At 34.4% G+C, this 19719-nt stretch overlaps 2 protein-coding genes across 2 annotated transcripts in view; both read left to right on the top strand.

Moving 5' to 3' along the window:
• Positions 1-1048: 1048 nt before the first annotated feature.
• On the top strand, positions 1049-17673 carry LOC138716367 (isovaleryl-CoA dehydrogenase, mitochondrial-like). Its single transcript, XM_069849382.1, has 8 exons — positions 1049-1386; positions 5505-5594; positions 7001-7222; positions 10121-10282; positions 11253-11512; positions 13569-13659; positions 15836-16004; positions 17389-17673. The coding sequence occupies exons 1-8, from the start codon at positions 1243-1245 to the stop codon at positions 17520-17522; spliced, it is 1272 nt and encodes a 423-aa protein (XP_069705483.1). The 5' UTR covers positions 1049-1242; the 3' UTR covers positions 17523-17673.
• The window catches only part of LOC138716368 (isovaleryl-CoA dehydrogenase, mitochondrial-like), a 36293-nt gene continuing 34034 nt past the window's right edge, over positions 17461-19719 (top strand). Inside the window, exon 1 of the mRNA XM_069849384.1 lies at positions 17461-17584. Within this exon, the coding sequence (XP_069705485.1) occupies positions 17528-17584 (57 nt within the window). The 5' untranslated portion in view covers positions 17461-17527. The remainder of the gene's footprint in view (positions 17585-19719) is intronic.

Here is a 19719-nt window from a genome sequence, read left to right as displayed (position 1 = left end):
GAAGCTCTTTTGAGGCTTAGCCTATCCAAAAAATTTTAGATATACCTAGTAACAGTAGGCCTATAAGTTCGTAATAACGATGTATCGTAACACTTGGTTTAACTACCATCCTTCCACATATTAAGTTCACTGTTGGTAGTCATTTCAAGACCCGAGACTTCAGTGCAAGGCGAGGCTTGTGGCCACAAGCCTCTAAAGGCATGGCTACGATCTTGACTCGTAAGCTTGAGGGGGACCAGAGAGGGGATATCGATTCACTACATCTCTGTGCTAAACGAGGCTAGCTTTGTAGCCTATCGTCACAATAATATGTCGCGCTATATTGATGTTCTATGAATGGACTGTGTTGTTGAGCGTTAGTTTAATCGAAAGTGCATGCAAGTGTATATTATATATTAATTTTGTGTAAAATGGCTCATACTGAGAGAACATTGAGATCATTGTAGAAATGAAAGAGAAACCGTTTGAGTTGGACGTATGAAACAAAATGTACTTACAAAGATAAGAGATCGACACTATATCTACATATTGAAATAGCGAATGAAGAAAGACAACATAAATTTTCAATTTTCGTGGTATCTTGGCTAACAGGGTGCTCTGAGATAAATAAGTTATATTGTTATACCTATATTCTGTTTGGGGGTGAAAATGAGTGGTCATCATCTTTTTGTGGGGATCTGTGTCACAAAAAATAGTTTGATAAAAAAGCCGAGAAATATCTGCTCTATAAAAATATATAAGGTAAGGAGATTTTTCTAGCCTATCCACCTTAGATTCGCCACTGAAGATACGACATGTGGGAGATTCGAATTCTATCAAATTTATTAACCTTAGCATACCTTTCTGGTGTTTCACAAGTGCATCCTTTCATAAATCTCATTTCTTCGCTTTTTTATCATGATAGTATTGTTCAGACATAGGAAATTATGAAAGTAGTACAGTACTGTAATAATATTAGCAACATAAATTTGTTTCGTGTTTCATAAATCGTACACCTTACCAACTGATAGGAGGTGACATTAATAATATATCACAAGTATAAGTGCATAAAACTAGCATGTGTTTTCTCTGATAACATATCTAAATGTTACATGCACTTTTCGGTAGTAATATTTACGAATATAGTTTGTGGTATAAAACAGACTACGGAAAGAACATTGTTACCAGTCAAATTTAGTGCTGTCCACTGTCATCGTGATTTATTTTGGACTAGGCCTAATCTTGTAGTGTTTGTCTATCACAATGATTCTTAAACGTATAATTGCAATTAAGGGAGTTTCAACTCTGCTAAAACCTTCAGCAACAGGAAGCACTGTTTTTAAAAGATATTTATCACACTATCCAATAGATGATAATATATCCGGACTTTCTGAAGAACAGCAACAGGTATGGCCGTCCTTGTTGAAGTTTTGTTGATTTGAAAGTGCGACAAATATAATCTGATACACATAAATACTGCAGTATGATTTGTAGTGTGTCACAGAAGTGCCGTGCAATGTTTGAACATGAGAGGGGATATCAAGATAGTATAAACATAGGCATTCATCATTATGTGTAGGTAAATCTGTTGCGAACTTAGGCATTTAATGAGTCATTCATTCAATGTTCTGCCCAAGGGTGGGTCTTTCATTGCAAACCCATCATTCTCCAATCTCCTATTTTCTGCCTTCCTCTTTGTCTCCTCTTTATTAAAATTTATCTATTTTCAGTAGTTATATCACAATCATTGACCACTAGAAAGAGGCAAAATATGAAATTTCATTAATTATTTTCATATTTCATAAAAATTCTTCTTATCGTTATAATTTTCTTATTTTTCTTCTACATCGTAAGCATGAAGGCCTGTTCTGGCTGAGAGAGAATCCCTCCATTTGGTTCTAGGACGACCAACATCTTCTGGTTTATAATGTAGAATTTTTTTACTTACTGGTATACTAAATTATGATTCAATAACAATATGTGATCATACTAGCTATTTTTATTTAAAATAATTTGTTTCATTTAAGTTAAATATATTTAAAGACCTGACATTCTAAATGTGCTAAGTGCCAAAAACAAATTTCTGAGATATTGATTAAAAAAACACCTGCGCTATGCATGTTGAGATACCTACAACACCATCTTTTGGCACACGAATGAGTCACTTACAGTTGAGCTATGACAAGGACAATTTAGTATAATATTCTCATATGGATGTTCATACCGTAGATTGAATAAAATAAAATTTGAAAAATTGGTACTTAGCACATTTAGAATGTTAGTTCTCCATTTAGTCTGTTTCTGATTTCATGATTATTCACTTGATCAAGCAAAGTAAGATCAGCAACCCTTTTTAAAAACTTAATTTCGTTTGTTTCAATTTTCCTTCTGTCAGATCTATTTAGTGCCTAATTCTCTGAACCATACATTAGCATTAAGACAGCCATCACTGTGTGTTGATTCGGGTTTTGATTCTGAGTGTTCTGTGTACTATATATTTTTATTTGTTCATATGTAGTTCATTTGTTCATATCCTTCACGATTGTTCCCCCTCCATCAATATTTCTATAACTATCGGTACCACTGAACTGGGCTTTCCAGATAGTATAAAGGAGACAATAGAGATGTTTTCAAGGAAACACTCGAAATCCCAAGCCACCCATTCCACCAACATTCCGGGATTCCCAAGGATAAATGGAATCTTCAAATTCCCCTTTAGAGTCAGTCACTGAACTCGTAACATCAATGAATTCGAGAAACCAAAACAAAATAAGTGGATCCTATTAAATCTTTGCTCATTCTTTCGAACCCAGTGAAACTCTTTTCAACATTGCAATGTCTGCTTTTTTTATACGTGTAAATTAATGTTTTAAACGCGTTTCAACTATTACGAACAGCATAAATATTTTTACAGGATTCGATGAACCCTCTGTCACTTTTTGTTATGAATTCCTGTTTTACTTGTTTGGATTCTTTTTAACTTCATTATTTATTATGCGCAGGGAGTAACAAGTCTTTTGTCTACAATGAGCCGAAAATAACATACAGTTTTGAAATTCATGAGTTGTGTGTAGGAAACACAACATAAAAAAGTTTTCATGATAAATAGAAGCATTAGCTACTCCATTTTACATGGCATGTCCATAATTTAACCAACCTGTCTGTCTTTGTCACTGTTCCACCGGTCATTATACGCTGCTTATCCTAACCAGGGGTGAAAATATCGCCTCACCTCACATACTATACTGCATTTTCTTAGAGTAGAATGTGTACTTTCAGGCGAAATTATATTACTACGTATTCTCTATTTTTCTATATACACTTTTAACACATATGTAACTGATAAAATTTCCAACTTTACTGTGTTAATATTTAGGATTTACTGGCTGACTAGTTTCGAAGTCTTGTTCTTCATTGTCCAAAGCGTAGTGGAGATCCTATATTACTGAAAAGCCTATTTTTTTAAGATTACGGAGTTTTTAGTCTTCATACACTGGGCTTTTCTGTAGTATAAACAGGTAACTGTTATGTATTGATGACATAAGTCCACAGAGTGTCCCATAATCTTTGGGACAATCCCGTAACTAGCATATTTTAGTACAGAGTGATTTATTTATAGAACTAACACCTTTTTTTCCTTCTTTCAAAACGAATGATGCTAGCCACAATTTGTTATACCTCAAATGTAGAGTATGGTAGGTACCTAAAGGAGATTACTAACCTCTATAGCAAATGTTGAAAATTCTTTATTTATTCAGTTCGAAATTCACCTACTGACCAGTTTTAACGTCAAATTAAGGAGTTTTGATTCCCTGTCACGAGATATGCAGATGTTTATTCTTTATTCCCTATTGTTGGCAGCTGTTTTCGACATTTTGTTTTAATCACTAAAAAATGTAGTACACATTATCAACGGCTCTTCCTTATGAAGCAATATTGGATTACAAACGGAATTCAATTACATCTACTCAAAGGGTATACCAGAGAAAATTTGGTGTTCGTAATCCCCCAAAGAAACACAATACTGGGACTGCTAAACAAATTTGAAACAACTGGATCTCTGGTAAGTGAAAAAGGCAAACATCGTAATCCATAATCATAAACATCTGTGCGTCTCATGACAGGGAATCAAAACTCCTGCTTAATTCGACGTTAAAAACTGGTCATTAAGTTAATTTTTCAACATTTGCTGTAGAGGTTAGTAATCTCCCAAAGATACTCTACATTTGAGGTATAACAAATTGTGGCTAGCATCATGAAAGAAAGAAAGAAAGAAATGTGTTAGTTCTATATACATCACTTTGTATATCTAAACATAGTTTTGTATTTACATTCTAGGGTTCACCAAAGCCTGCAATCTTGAGTAGTTGGCAATTATACAGTGTATAATAGAAATTCGTATATATTTCATTCCATAAATTTGTTGCATTCTTCATTATGATTGAAATGATATAAGCTTGAAGTATCATACTTTTGTATTCAGGTCATTAACAAAACAAAAACACAATTTAAAGATCTTGTGTACAGTACGTACAGTTTTAGCTATTTCTTAAACAAAATATCTCTGAAAAAATAAATTTCAATACAAATATTCAAGTTTCTTCCCTCACCTTTTTTGTAATACATTTTTCAATTTTTTTTTTTAGTTCACTCTTGTGACATTACGCAATACTTGGGAAGGAGCACATCTACATGTTTGCATGCATGTTAGCAAGGAACTTTAGCTGCCACCGTACATATACCATTTCTTCAGATTTCTCTGGATGATTTTTTTTTCAGAACTACCTCTTCAAAAGAGACTTAAAATGTTCTTTCAGTAGGATGGTTTGCCAGCACATAATGCAGAAGTTATTTGTGAATATCTGCACAAGAAATTTCCACAAGAAGTATTGCAACAAAAAGATGGCCAGCACGTTCTCTAGATTTATTTTTGTGAGAGTTCTTAAAATCATAGGTTTACGATACACAGCCAAAAAATGTAGAGAATCTGAAAAACAGGCATGCAGACATATTCCTTTCTGACTACATAACATCACAATAGTGACATTGAAAACGATTTGTTGTTTATACAAATCTGTTAACGAGGCACGTGACTTACGTAAAATATACTGGAACAATAAATTTATTTCGGAATATGTATGATACAGTGTTAAAAGTTGTGTAATCAAGATGTGTAATAAATTTATTTTTGTCATTATACAAACAAGATACAACACTTGGATTTAACATTGAGTATATTTACTGATGTTCTCATATAGAATTGAACTACTGCTACAGACATGTAAGAAAATATTTATAAATGTCATATTCATTAATTAATATTTTCAAGTAGTATGTTAGGGCTAAGTAATGATAAAGTTTGTGTAAATGTGTAACATCTTCATGAGAATTTAAGAAGTAACATGTGAAAGAATAGTGGAAGTAAAACAGCTAGTGCACTACAAGAAATTAGTCTTATTATTATTCATGTCTGTTGTTAGTTTAATTTTTTCAGTCTAATCATTATTTTCGTTTTTGTTAAATAGCTAAGACAAACAATATTCAACTTTGCACAAAAGGAATTGGCACCTAAAGCTTATGAAATTGACAAGAAGGATGAGTTCTCTGAATTACGTGTAAGTACTATATATTACTTATCTGTCCAGTTTAGAGTAATGTAACCAAATATGCTGGACTGTCTTTAATGTAACGTAATATTAAAGTGACAATAGATTCGTTTTATAATCTTGTTTCATGTATCCACATGGTTTGTCTCGATTTAATTTCAAACGAATTTCGAATATAATCCTAACTACCATGATTCTATGAAGATAATATCACATTGCTAAATGAAAACAGAAGCATTGTTTCAACACTTTACATATGTACGTACCGTATGTTACATATGTACTTATGTAAGTGTGTGCGTATGTATGTATGGCGTATATATGTGTGCTCGTGCATGTATTGTGACGCAATCGAATTTCGTGATAACGAAGTTATTGTTATCAGGTTTTACAATGTCCTAGGACATCTTCTTGCACCCATTTTCAGGATTCTGTTCTATAGCCTATGATAACCAAGTACGGGCAATATAAACAAGATACCGGCACACTTAGAATTGGTAGTTTTGCTGTTGTTAAGGTAACTCTACCAGTGAGTGCTATGTTGAGATGTAGGCTATATATTGTATAATTATACCTGGTACAGTAATCCTTCCAGACATCTTTGCCCCACTTTTTATGCAGTATACTTAGGCTTCAGTAGTAGTAGTAGTAGTAATTTATTTTCCATTATATAGGTAGGGTACAGTGTGGGGACATTAAAAATAGATATTTTGAAGTAACATAGGTAATTATTAATAGGGTTCTTACATTAACAATGGTTTTACAGTAAATAATTAGGATGCCTACATGAAGTAATAAAATACTATATATACAAATATAAGGGTTTTCTCTTAACTAACATACGGTATGTGATTTATTTTCTGATAATTGTAAAAGTATATTCATTAGTATAATATGTGATTGACCTAAATGTTCCATCATTCTTCTAGTTATATGTGCCCAAATTGTAGATTATAACGTTGTTATTAAACTTCAATTTTGCACTATAAATTAAGGAAAACGTAAGTCCCTCCTCTGGCAAACTAGCGAAAGTGACAAATTAGCGACTCTGCACTTTCGCTAGTTTGCCAGAGGAGAGACATTATCACTTATTTATCTGCACAATATGAACAAAACAATAAAAGAAAGAGACAATTGAGTTTCTATTTAGTCATTCCAAAGGGATATCCTTTACTCCCGATAAATCTCCATCTGAATCGCTAATCACTACTTCTTCTGCTTCTTCTCTTCTTCTTCTTCTTCTTCTTCGCTGATATTTTGTGTAAGTTTATTATATAAATTGCTGCCTCTATGTGATATGGTGTTAAGACTTCTGGTAAGCCTCTTATCAGCTAAAGTAACCCTTTTCTTTATGTGAATAAATGCACAAAGACCCTCATAATATTATAATATGTGCTATGTTGTATTGTTTTCAGCCATTTTGGCGGAAACTTGGCGATTTGGGTACTTTGGGTCCAACTGTTTCCAGCGAATTTGGAGGTTCTGAATTGGGATACTTATCTCATATAGTCATCATGGAAGAATTAAGCAGAGCTTCTTGTAGCATTGGTGCGAGTTATGGAGCACACTCCAATATGTGTGTCAATCAGATATACAGGAATGGCACTCAGGAGCAGAAAGAGACGTATTTACCAAAGGTATGAATTGCTTATGTAGTAATAATAATAATAATAATAATAATAATAATAATAATAATAATAATAATAATAATTCCTAAAGGAACTTGAAATGAACTCTGTACTAGCAGACATATGTCACTATCAAGATAACTGGCGTCAGCATGTGAGGCATATATCTAGGACTAAAATCCCTCGTGCAATCCTGAATTACCAACCTAGAGGTAGATCAACTGGACGTCCAATGAAGAGATGGGCTAAAAACTTTTGTGGACTGTAGCAGTCTTTCTGGGACTATAAGCTGTATGAGATGATGATGATGATGATGATGATGATGATGATGCAAGATTAATTTGGAGATTATCTTTGATGATTTGACAAAATATTCTACTCCTATTTCAGGCTCTTATTTTGTAAAATATGGTAAGAAACGCTCTGATTTTTAGGGTCTTTAAATATATATATGCTTTTGAGCTTAGTGCACATAAAAATATACAAGAAAAGATACAGTACGGTACTTGATACATGTTTTGTTTTTACTGTTTACAATTTTTTTTGCTAATTAGGCTAATATCTCGACAATTTTTAAGGTTTCCAATCAATTATAACTTTTGTCTATATGATAAAAATTGTCAGCTTTCGTGGTTGATCTTTTGAATCACTTTTCAAAATTTTATATCGTCTACAAAGTGTCCTCTAGGATTAATACTGTGTACAAATACTGTAAGGTAGAAAGTTTCTGGTTTGCATATGCTTAATTAGTGTCTGTTTTCTATTACTACCTGTACCATCTGAAGTATAGTATAACTCACTTCCGTGAAAAAATTGCTAACTCATTGTGTTTGTACTGTTCAGCTACGTAACGAAAAAATGTATAGTGTCTGAAGATCAGTCTTTCAGGTACCTGTAATATGTACAACCAGTGCTGTCATTCTAACTTTTTAACAACCGGTTCTTTTTACCAATTACAACAAATTTCATAATTAATGCAATATCAAAAATATTAAACAAAGACGACTGATGCAGGTAAATTATGCACATCTATACCACATGAAAAGTCTAAAAGAGAAGAAGAAAACATCTCTCAAATGCGTGAAGATTTCTCCAAACAGCGTCTCACTCCTCAAACTACAGGAAAACTTCTCAGGGAAGTTCTCAGAAAACGATCGTTCGAATCATGGTGCCAACTCCCACATAAAAGCAAAGGTGTTTGGAGAATGCCTCAAAGCTAACTCCTGGATCACCTCTAAAAAGTGTCTTTCTTCCTCGGAGTAAATCTGTGCCCTCAAGATGTCTTACAACACCACAGCAGTGAGAGCTATTCCTGACAGAACATTCAGTACTGCCTGTTGCCTGGCTGCAGTGAGACTGAAACTCTTGGCCACGTACTGGGGTTCTGTAAGAAGTGGAAGCTACTGTGTAACAACAGACACCCTCGAGCTTGTACAGCAATTGCCAACCTGCTAAGAAATAGAGGATGAGAAGTACATGAGGAGATTCATTGTGTGTCTGAAGATGATTCAAGTTTTGTTGATACGCCCTTCTGGCATGATGCCCTCGATATTATTTACGATAATTTTTTTATTTATATTAGTGCATGAACTCTCCCATATCAATTACATGGGTTCGAATATTCATAATTTCATTGTTGAGTTTATAATGCATAAAGATGGAGCATTAGCGTTTCTCCTGCCACCTTTTTTTAGTAATTCTTGTCCGTTATAAGAAATAGAATAACAAAGTCACACTGTGATTGTGGTATACCAACAGATTTGATTGTCAGTGGCAGGCAGTACCATTACCATTTATTCGTATAAACTAGAAAATAACAACAAAAGCAAATTATTAAAATCAACTTTACAGGGAGTTATACCTGAAAGCTTGATTTATATAATACACGTCATTGTACATTAACAGAAAACCACAATTTAAATCACACAGAGTTAGTGTGCACTCAATGTTGGTTGCTTGACGGTTGTCAGCCCACTTTGAGGTCTATGGATATAGAGGGAAAAATTGGATCAGTGTCTGGTAGAGTTCCCGGGTAGCCCAGTTGGTAGAGCGTTGGTACGTTTAACCAAAGGTTCCAGGTTCGATACCTGCCCCTGGAACAATTTTTGCCTCGAAATTAAACAAAAGCAACCGTTTTTTTATTTATTGATCAGCACCAACACCATCACCATCATCATCATCATCGTCATCATCATCATCATCATCATCATCCTGGTTGAGATTTTTTCCGGGGTTTTTCCTTGACCCAATGTGAGCAAATGCTGGGTAACTATCGGTGTTGGACCCCGGACTCATTTCACTGGCATTATCACCTTCATCTCATTCAGACGCTAAATAACTTGAGATGTTTATACAGGTCGTAAAATAACCTACTAAAAAAAATACTCATCATCATCATCATCATCATCATCACCATCATCATTATAAAACTATAATAGAATTAGGCTGTATGACTTGTTCCAACCTCAGTTATCCAGAAGTCTCTTCAGAGACATCCTTGATTTCTTACGTCCTATGTCTGTATTTGAGAATTAAGTATAGAATTCTGTCCCTGTTCATTCTCCGTACATGTTCGGTCCAATTAGTTTTGTATTTATTCATTTTTGTCAAAATGAGTTCAGTTTTTAATTCATTGGGAATGTCTTCATTATGTTTGTGATCATAACATGTGTACTCGTATTTAGCTATTTTCCTTAAAAATGTCATTTCTTCTCCTGTAATTCTTGATTTGTCTTGTTTTTTGAACTTATGTTGCAGTCACATTTTAATACAATAGCATTATACTATTGACTGTTAATCCACATTGATGATAACCTTTGATACAAGAAATGTAAAGTATGGCACCAGTAAGTTTAATAATTCTTTTCAGGGTGTGGTATGATTGAAAAATATTTCAATTTGTTTCAGCTGTGTTCAGGAGAGCATATTGGAGCACTTGCTATGTCTGAACCGGGCTCAGGTTCAGATGTAATGTCGTTAAAACTTAAGGCTGAAAAGAAAGGTGATTACTATATTCTAAATGGAAACAAAATGTGGATTACAAATGGCCCGGATGCTGACGTATTAGTGGTAAGTTTGATGTGAGACTTTAATGTTGTTCAGCATGAGATGTTAAGATCTTGGCACCATGTTGTGGATGTAAATTCAGTGTCCCGGAGATTTGCAAGAAAGGCAGGAAAATGGGAAATCCATGTGTTGGATCCGTTACCAGAAGCTATTCTCCAGGACTACTTCAACTCTTAGTAAGATTTACACAGATTGTATGAATTGAATGAATCACAGTTGTAAAGAAAAACTTTTGAGACTGCTTATACATGTTTCTGTAAAGATGGGACATGACATTAGCACTGCAGTCTGGAAAACAACTGAATATCACATAGCATGGGAGGCCTGTTGCTGAGTTACTAATGTTACAGCTCTCCCGTGATAAGAGCCATCATTGTAAAATGTGATCAAATAGTCTGTTTACACTTAAACAAACCAAGTGAGAAATATTCGAGGTATTCCTACAAATGTAGGACACCCTTGCCCTTCAGGAGTTATCAAGCTTTATTTATTTACTTAGTTATAGATCTGTATTTCTTTTTTTACAACTCTAGGATATAGGTAAGTAGCTAAAAAACCGTGGTGCAATATTGCGAAAAATCAAGGCTAACTGTACAGAAAAGTTTGTAAAGTAATCATTTCAGGAAAGTACTCCTCTTTCATTCACTATTTCTTTTTTTTTGTTCAAGGGAAAGTACATTTTTTAGTCCAGGGGAAACACTCGTTTTTATTTGCTGATTAAACGCATTAGTCATTTTAATTTAATATTCTGTAACAACATATACTAAGCTAGCCAAATTCTTTGGTCCAGGGATAATTATTCGGCATACATTGCATAGCATCTTTACTGATTTTCACTTGTATCTCCTCTCCTTTGGTTCGAGGCTCGACACTGCATGGTCACTAATGTTGGAACAGTTTGCTTACCTGTATCGTAGAGTTTAGTATATTAAAAAGAATAGTCTTCTTGATATAAAACTTTTGTTTAACACAGGTTTATGCTCGGACTGATCCAACTGCAGCAGAACAACAGCATGGTATATCTGCTTTCATTATAGAGAAAAGATTTGAAGGTTTTAAAGCAGGCAAAAAACTTGACAAACTTGGTATGAGGGGATCGAACACTTCTGAGTTGATATTTGAAGACTGCAAAGTTCCAGTTCAAAATCTTCTTGGAGTCGAGAATAAAGGTGCCTACGTTTTGTTCAGTGGGTTAGATCTGGAAAGGCTGGTCTTGATTTCAGGTGCACTTGGGTAAGTCGATTACACATGCCATACATTCAAGTTATTATCGGTGGTGTTATGTGAATTCACTTTTAAATGTTGGGGAAAGGGGATTATGCTGTGGAATTCCAAAAGTTATTGTATTCGTCATAGTGTTACATAGATTATAGACCTCTCCTTCAGTAATCACGACAAGATCGCCCTTAATTCTTTAATAGTGAATTATTCTGAGCTGTAGCTCTCCGTGTAGATGAGAGTAGATTGCGTGATAGCAAATCACGTGACAAGTCAAAACCAATAACTGGATTAATCTTGCACAGGATATGGACTGATGGTTGAGCTTATGTGAGGGCGGCAATGAACCTCCTTATATGCTGTGATAACAGACCACTGATAAATGCATAAAATCATTTTTATTTTGGTCAGCTGACACAGCCTTGAAATTGTTATCTTTGCTTAATAATTTTAATGCTTCAATATATTGATCCACAGACTCACCCTGAAATTGACATCTAGTAGAAAGTTGGTACCTGTGCAAAAACTTCACTTTTTGGTTTAACATACAAGGATTCCAATACTGCGATAGCAGCAGAGTAGGTATACGCACTTCGCTATGCTCGTATACAGAGAGAGCAATGTAATTAGTGAGCACCAAAGTTTCTGTTCATCATTAGCGCTTGTAGATTCCACGAAATTTTTAAACATACAATACTAGTGCTTCCACTGCTGTTCTGCGCCATCAGTGTTTGCCTCTACATCAAGTCTTATAGGACGTATTAATTTATCTATAGTTAGTTTATTATTTCATAGTTTCTGTTTATTAAATTGTAAAGCTTTTAGAATTTAAGGCTTTAACAAGCATAAAACCAATACAGATTGTTACAACAAACAAACACGTTACTATGACACCTAATAATTCATTTTTACTACAGAAATGAGTTTTGGTTTAATAGAGTTTAAATAATTCAGGCTTGTAAATTTGCATATTTGCTAAGAAAAATATTTTTTAAACATTTCAAATAGTGATTGCACGAAAAACATTTGACATAAAGTTTTGCAAAATAGCAGTTTCATTAGTTATTGTACAGAATGTGTAATGAGAAGATGTACGTATTGTATTATATTGTATTGTATTTATTGCTACATACTAAAATACAAAATTAATACAAATCATAAACATAGCACATACCCGTCTGAGCAAGCTCATGTTCGGGGGGCAGTTCCTGTAAATACCAGTAACATTTTTGTACTAAAATACAATATAACAAAAATTCAATAACATTACAAAATTTAATACAGTAACTACAAACAGAAATTAAGACAAAATCAGATAATCAAATCTAGAACAGAATATTTGAATCAATAAATGTATTGATAATAAAATAGAGAAAAAATATTAAACAATTTACTTAATTTTATTCTTAAATTTATCAAAATTAAAATTACCAGGTTGTATAACCTTGGCTGTGATTTAGTCCAGTGGTTGTGTAACATTTAGGTTCAGGTGAAAGAGATGTCAAATTTCTTCCAGTAAAATAAACATGCGGTTCTTTATATTCTTGATGATTTTTATGGAAATATTTTAAGAACATATATTTACAAATGTAATCTTCATCTTTACGATGTTGGTGACGTATAAACGTCCGTTGATGTGACTTATTAATGAATTTTTAAATACTATTATAGTCACAATCATGCCAGGAAGTCGCAGGTTCGAATCCCGCTCGAGGTTATGAAATTTTTCTTTCATACCATGGCATGATTGTGACTATAATAATATTTAAAAATTCATATATTTACATATTTGTTCAATTTCAAAAACATTAAAATCGGAATAAATCCAATTTTTTGGATGATCTATTGACTTCTTTAAGCAAATTTTAATTACCATTATCTGCTTTTGAAACATCAGTAGAGAAAGTGTAGGCCTACATGGCAGCAGTTTTTTATTCAACCTTTCCTCAACAATATCTACCTATGTGCGACTTTTAAAAAAGTATTTTGATCTAATGATCTTTGAGGTTCCTTTGTTCGACTTGTCTACTGTGACTAAAAATTTTTAACATTTCGTAATTATTACTTGTAGGATAATGCAAGCTTCTTGTGATGTTGCCTTCAAGTATGTCCATGAAAGAAAACAATTTAATAGAAGAATTGGAGAATTTCAATTAATACAGGTATGTTGAGAATTAAATACCAAGTTACCAATTTCTGTTAAATAATATAGCACATAATTATAAATATGGTAATTTTACGAGAACCGAAGGTTAATTTTTATTCTTGTAAGTTCTTCAATATACAATATACAGGGGAAGTTAATGTAGTTCAAGCTTGAAACGCATCATTTTATTGCTCTCTACTATATTGCATTCAGCCTCAGTGCCTTATTAACTAAGTTTCCATATGACCTATATTTTCAGTTCCTGTAATAAATACTGTACCATCTCTATTAATATGCCACATCGATGGCATCTGTTCGAAATTCACGTGCCTGCATTCTGCTGCATCATTAAAATTTCACCTTAAGACCATAGCACAGCAGATTCCGCGGATTCCCTGAGATTTGTGCAGCTCCCCCAGACAGATGTCACTCATAGGCGAATCACGGAACCATGTCTGCTATGATCTCCTGATCGTCCTGAACTATTAAAGATGATGCATGAAAAATTGAAATTAATAAATGCGAAATGAGTTCGAGGTCCAACGCAGAAAGATACCCAACAATTTTACTTCAAGTGAAAAACCTCGGAAAAAACCCAACTAGATAACTTGTCCCAAGCAGGATTTGAACCTGGGCCTGCTTGTTTCACGGTCAGGCATGCTAACCATTACTTCATAGTTGTGGACATACGCATTGTTACATAAACATTGCTTCTGTAGTGGAGATGTTGAGTTTCTCGAAAACTACCATATTATATCTGTAGTGCTCGGGAAAAGTGACACAAGTCAGTTTCCACAAACCTTTTTTGATCATTTATTGACAACTTACGGAACATCTGTTCGCTTGGAAAAACATACATAGGTATTCCTCCCATTACAATAATTCATACAGAAAAAAATCAAATCGACATAAACCAGTGTAAGTTGTCAATAAATTATCAAAAAAGGTTTGTGAAAACTGACTTATGTCACTTTTCCCAAGCACTGCAGATATGTAAGCCTTTATTGAATTTTAACTGTGAATTTTATATATAGTAGCCACCGGCGTGGCTCAGTCGGTTAAGGCGTTTGCCTGCCGGTCTGAAGTTACGCTCGGGCGCGGGTTCGATCCCCGCTTGGGCTGATTACCTGGTTGGGTTTTTTCCGAGGTTTTCCCCAACCATAAGGTGAATGCCAGGTAATCTATGGCGAATCCTCGGCCTCATCTCGCCAAATACCATCTCGCTATCACCAATCTCATTGACGCTAAATAACCTAGTAGTTGATACAGCGTCGTTAAATAACCAACTAAAATAAAATTTATATATAGCTGCACTCATAAGGATTTCTTGTTGTTAAATTATAATGAACTGAAATTTAGACTAGTTGTGATTTGTTTATATGTGATTTGACCTGTCCCATAACTTGTACGAGATGAATGAATATAACACCAATCAGGAACAATAATAATAATAATAATAATAATAATAATAATAATAATAATAATAATAATAATAATAATAATAATAATATAATATACACATAAATATACCCCAATAATTATTCGAAAGATATGCCTTCTAGTAGCTATTCCTAAAAATAATAACAGAATTGCTGTAATACTGTACATTTTCTAAAAAAAATAACAAAATAATCTGGTCTTATAAATATTATAAAATGATTTACTTTATGTAACATAACGTCAAAGTACAGAGCTAAGTTACATTAAATTATTGAATAATTCTTACCTTTCAGTGTTCTCTCTGTCTTTATGATCCACACCCATGATCTTGGTGAGTTCAAATTCATTCATATTGGAATGATTACTGCTGTTAATTACATTTGGGCTATTATTGGAAATGTAACATTCTTTTTCATTCATTACTGCCTGTTATAATCTTCCCACTGAATATAAGCTTTAATAATACAAAGATGTGTTTACATAGAAACTTCAACTTTAAACTCTCTAATATTATACTATTGCAGGGTTCTATGTATACATAGAACTTTACAACTCAAAGAGAAGAACAAATTCCATATACAACTTAGTAGCATCAGCTGTTATGATCATCCTATTGGCTGTTGTCATCTAATTATGATATTAGGAGATACATACCACTGCATAGAATCTTGCAACACTAAAAACTCAATTTCTGAATTTTTCTGACATACAACCTTGTAATATTCAGCCAGCGAAATGTTGTTCCTTCTCAGGGGAAGATAGCAGACATGTACACAACATTATCCGCTTGTAGGAGCTACCTGTACAATGTTGCGAAAGCATGTGATGCAGGACATGTGAACAGGAAGGACTGTGCTGGTGTGGCTTTGTTCTTAGGTACAAGAACGACCCAGGTTGCATTGGAAGCAATTCAGTGTCTGGGTAAGTTTTCATGTTCATGTCTATTAGTTTATAGTGAAGCAGGTTTAGCAGGTTAAAATTTGTCTCCTCACTCATGAACACAACCTGATTCTATTTTCTGTTTGTCTTGTGTCGCCTCAGATGAGAGTTTGATGTCATGTTGACTAGATGATAAGAAAACCCGTTACTTGGGACAGTCTGGTTGTGTTGCATAAGTAACATTGTAGAGTTCGGCTTTTATGTAATTACATTTTTTTTTTTAATATGCCTGTCTGAAAGCTCAAAATGTTGATGAATAATGGCACTAAGGCCATTATATTTAATTTCTTCTCACAATACTACATACTTTTAAGGCAATTAAATTTTTTGTCACAAAATTAATATCCTTAATGTCGTTTAATCTATTATCAGGCAGTAGGCCAGTAGGCCTACATCTCTCTTGATGTTATGTGTCAGAGGAAGAACAGTTGTTTGTATAGGCTACATCTGAAGTCCGATTAGTGTAATATGTAACTAGTTAGCGATGTATTCAGTGGAGGGGGAAAGGAACTGGCCATCCTACCCCATTGTCTCCTGGCTTAGTTGTCACATGAGCAATGCCTTATTTGTGTCACTTATTAGGTTCAGACCTGTTTTTGGACAGTTGACTAAACAACAACAAATTTTAATTCACGAAAACAATATGAAACATGAATCATTTCAAGGGAAAAAATTGTTCCGGGGCCAGGTATCGATCCCGGGACCTCTGGTTGAACGTACCAGCGCTCTGCCAACTGAGCTACCCGGGAACTCCACCCGACACCGTCTCAACTTTTCCCTTTATATCCACACAACTCGCATGGGCTGACGAAACGCCAGAGACCCACATCGAGTGCACACAAACTCTGTGTGACGGTGTCGGGTGGAGTTCCCGGGTAGCTCAGTTGGGAGAGCGCTGGTACGTTCAACCAGAGGTCCCGGAATCGATACCCTAGCTCAGTTGGGAGAGCGCTGGTACGTTCAACCAGAGGTCCCGGAATCGATACCCGGCCCCGGAACAATATTTTCCCTTGAAATTATTCAAATCTCCTTTACAGGGAGCTTCACCTGAAAAACTAGATTTGCAATATGAAACATTTTTACAAAGCTTTGTGTTATAGGGGTTGTTTAAAACGTTCATAGCCTGACATAAATTAAAGTAGGGTTATTCTGAAACAATCTTTCTTTATCTAGCTCGTTGGTTTAAGTATAATAAATCACAAAAGTAAACTGTCACTCGTTTCTTTTGCTGTTAATAGATGGCAGAGCACAACGTAATTTTTAGATGGAATATTACACAGTGTGACATTTGTGAATGATAATAAAGTAGTACATATTTATTGTACGAAATAAGAAATAAGAATTAAAATCAAGTGTTAATTTCCAGGTGGGAATGGCTATATCAGTGATTATCCAACTGGCCGACTGTTAAGAGATGCAAAGATAGCTGAAATAGCAGCTGGAACAAATGAAGTGAGAAGACTTGTAATAGGACGAGCTCTGAATTCCGAGTATGCGTAATAGTCATGCTCAGACCATTTTATTTGGGATGCCTCAAGACAGTTCATAAAATGCTGTCAAGTGTGAGTTTCAAACTAGCATGTTATGAACTCTCGTATGGCATAATATTGTCTGGTTGACAAACATAATCAATAAAGTAATTATAAATAAATTTTTATTTTATTACGTATGGTACTTTTGTATTTTACCCATAACAGCAGTACCAGTAGATACAATTGTAAAAAGCCCTAACAGTATAGTATTTCAGATCTTTTACTTTTTTTGTTTAAACTTGCTTAAAACTACCATTTGGAAATTATTTTCGGTGAAGATTACAATATTCTAGCTTAACAACAAGTGAAGCATGTGGCTGAATAAGGATTGTATGTTTTATTTTTCCTGATGTTGAGTTTATAGTGGAATAGAGGTCTCTGGTTCTACTTCTGTCATTTTCCATGGTTGAAAGTAGGCAGGATGGATGAAGATGAAGCTGATAATGACAGCGAAATGAGCCCTGGATCCTGCACAGAAAGTTACCTAGCATTTGCTCTTAATGAGTTCAGGGAAAATGCCGAAAAACATCACTACCAGATAATATTACCTACTTACTTACTTAGCTTCTTGTCTATGCGGATGATGTGAATATGTTAGGAGAAAATCCACAAACGATTAGGGAAAACACGGAAATTTTACTTGAAGGAAGTAAAGCAATCGGTTTGGAGGTAAATCCCAAAAAGACAAAGTATATGATTATGTCTCGTGACCAGAATATTGTACGAAATGGAAATATAAAAATTGGAGATTTATCCTTCGAAGGGGTGGAAAAATTCAAATATCTTGGAGCAACAGTAACAAATATAAATGACACTCGGGAGGAAATTAAACACAGAATAAATATGAGAAATGCCTGTTATTATTCGGTTGAGAAGCTTTTATCATCTAGTCTGCTGTCAAAAAATCTGAAAGTTAGAATTTATAAAACAGTTATATTACTGGTTGTTCTGTATGGTTGTGAAACTTGGACTCTCACTCTGAGAGAGGAACATAGGTTAAGGGTGTTTGAGAATAAGGTGCTTAGGAAAATATTTGGGACTAAGAGGGATGAAGTTACACAACGCAGAACTGCAAGCATTGTATTCTTCACCTGGCATAATTAGGAACATTAAATCCAGACATTTACGATGGGCAGGGCATGTAGCACGTATGGACGAATCCAGGAATGCATATAGAGTGTTAGTTGGGAGACTGGAGGGAAAAAGACCTTTGGGGAGGCCGAGACGTAGATGGGAGGATAATATTAAAATGGATTTGAGGGAGGTGGGATATGATGATAGAGACTGGATTAATCTTGCACAGGATAGGGACTGATGGCGGGCTTATGTGAGGGCGGCAATGAACCTTCGGGTTCCTTAAAAGCCATTTGTAAGTAAGTAAGGAACCTAGAGGTTCACTGCCGCCCTCACATAAGCCCGCCATTGGTCCCTATCCTGAGCAAGATTAATCCAGTCTCTATCATCATATCCCACCTCCCTCAAATCCATTTTAATATTATACCAGATAATATTATTACTTAAAAATGTTGTTGTTTGTTGTTAAAACATGCCTTTTGTGTACACACATCACGAGTACGCCGACATAGTTTATGTGTATGAACTGTGTGATGGCAAAGTTCTATAGGTTTGGAGTATTTGTACCCCAAAGTTAAATATTTTGAGTTTAATTTTATCGCTGAATACTGAAAGAAGTAACACCAATTTCCGAAAGTGTATAAGTATATGCCAAAACAGCTGCTGTTGCATTGCCATCACACAGTCATGTGATTTACCAATTTAATGTAATCTACAGTATAGTTTACATTACATACATTTGTTGTGAACCTTTTCGCCTTAAGTCCGGCATCTTCAGACAAATGGAAAGTTTGTGCTGATATTTTTTTTTTCATTTGTTAATTCCAAACTTTAATTGGATCTAAAGTATCTAGATGTGTTTTACTTACTGTAAAAATCAGGCATGGACAAATTCTGGGTGCCAGATAGCCATGGCGACTAAAAATTGTATTTGGCGTCTGAACTGTTTATTGAGTTCAAAATTTTTTAAGACTTCGATTTCTTTTATGTTTTTACGACTAATATATAATGTTAACAAAGGCGGTTGTAGGAAGAAATTCAAATGTGCTTTTTAAATTAATATCAATACATTTGTTACACATCTCAAGATA

This window comes from Periplaneta americana, chromosome 16, assembly GCF_040183065.1.
Source record: "Periplaneta americana isolate PAMFEO1 chromosome 16, P.americana_PAMFEO1_priV1, whole genome shotgun sequence".
Classification (NCBI taxonomy): Eukaryota; Metazoa; Arthropoda; class Insecta; order Blattodea; family Blattidae; genus Periplaneta; species Periplaneta americana.
Note: the sequence above shows the minus strand (reverse complement) of the source record. Positions and strands in the feature narration are given on the sequence as shown.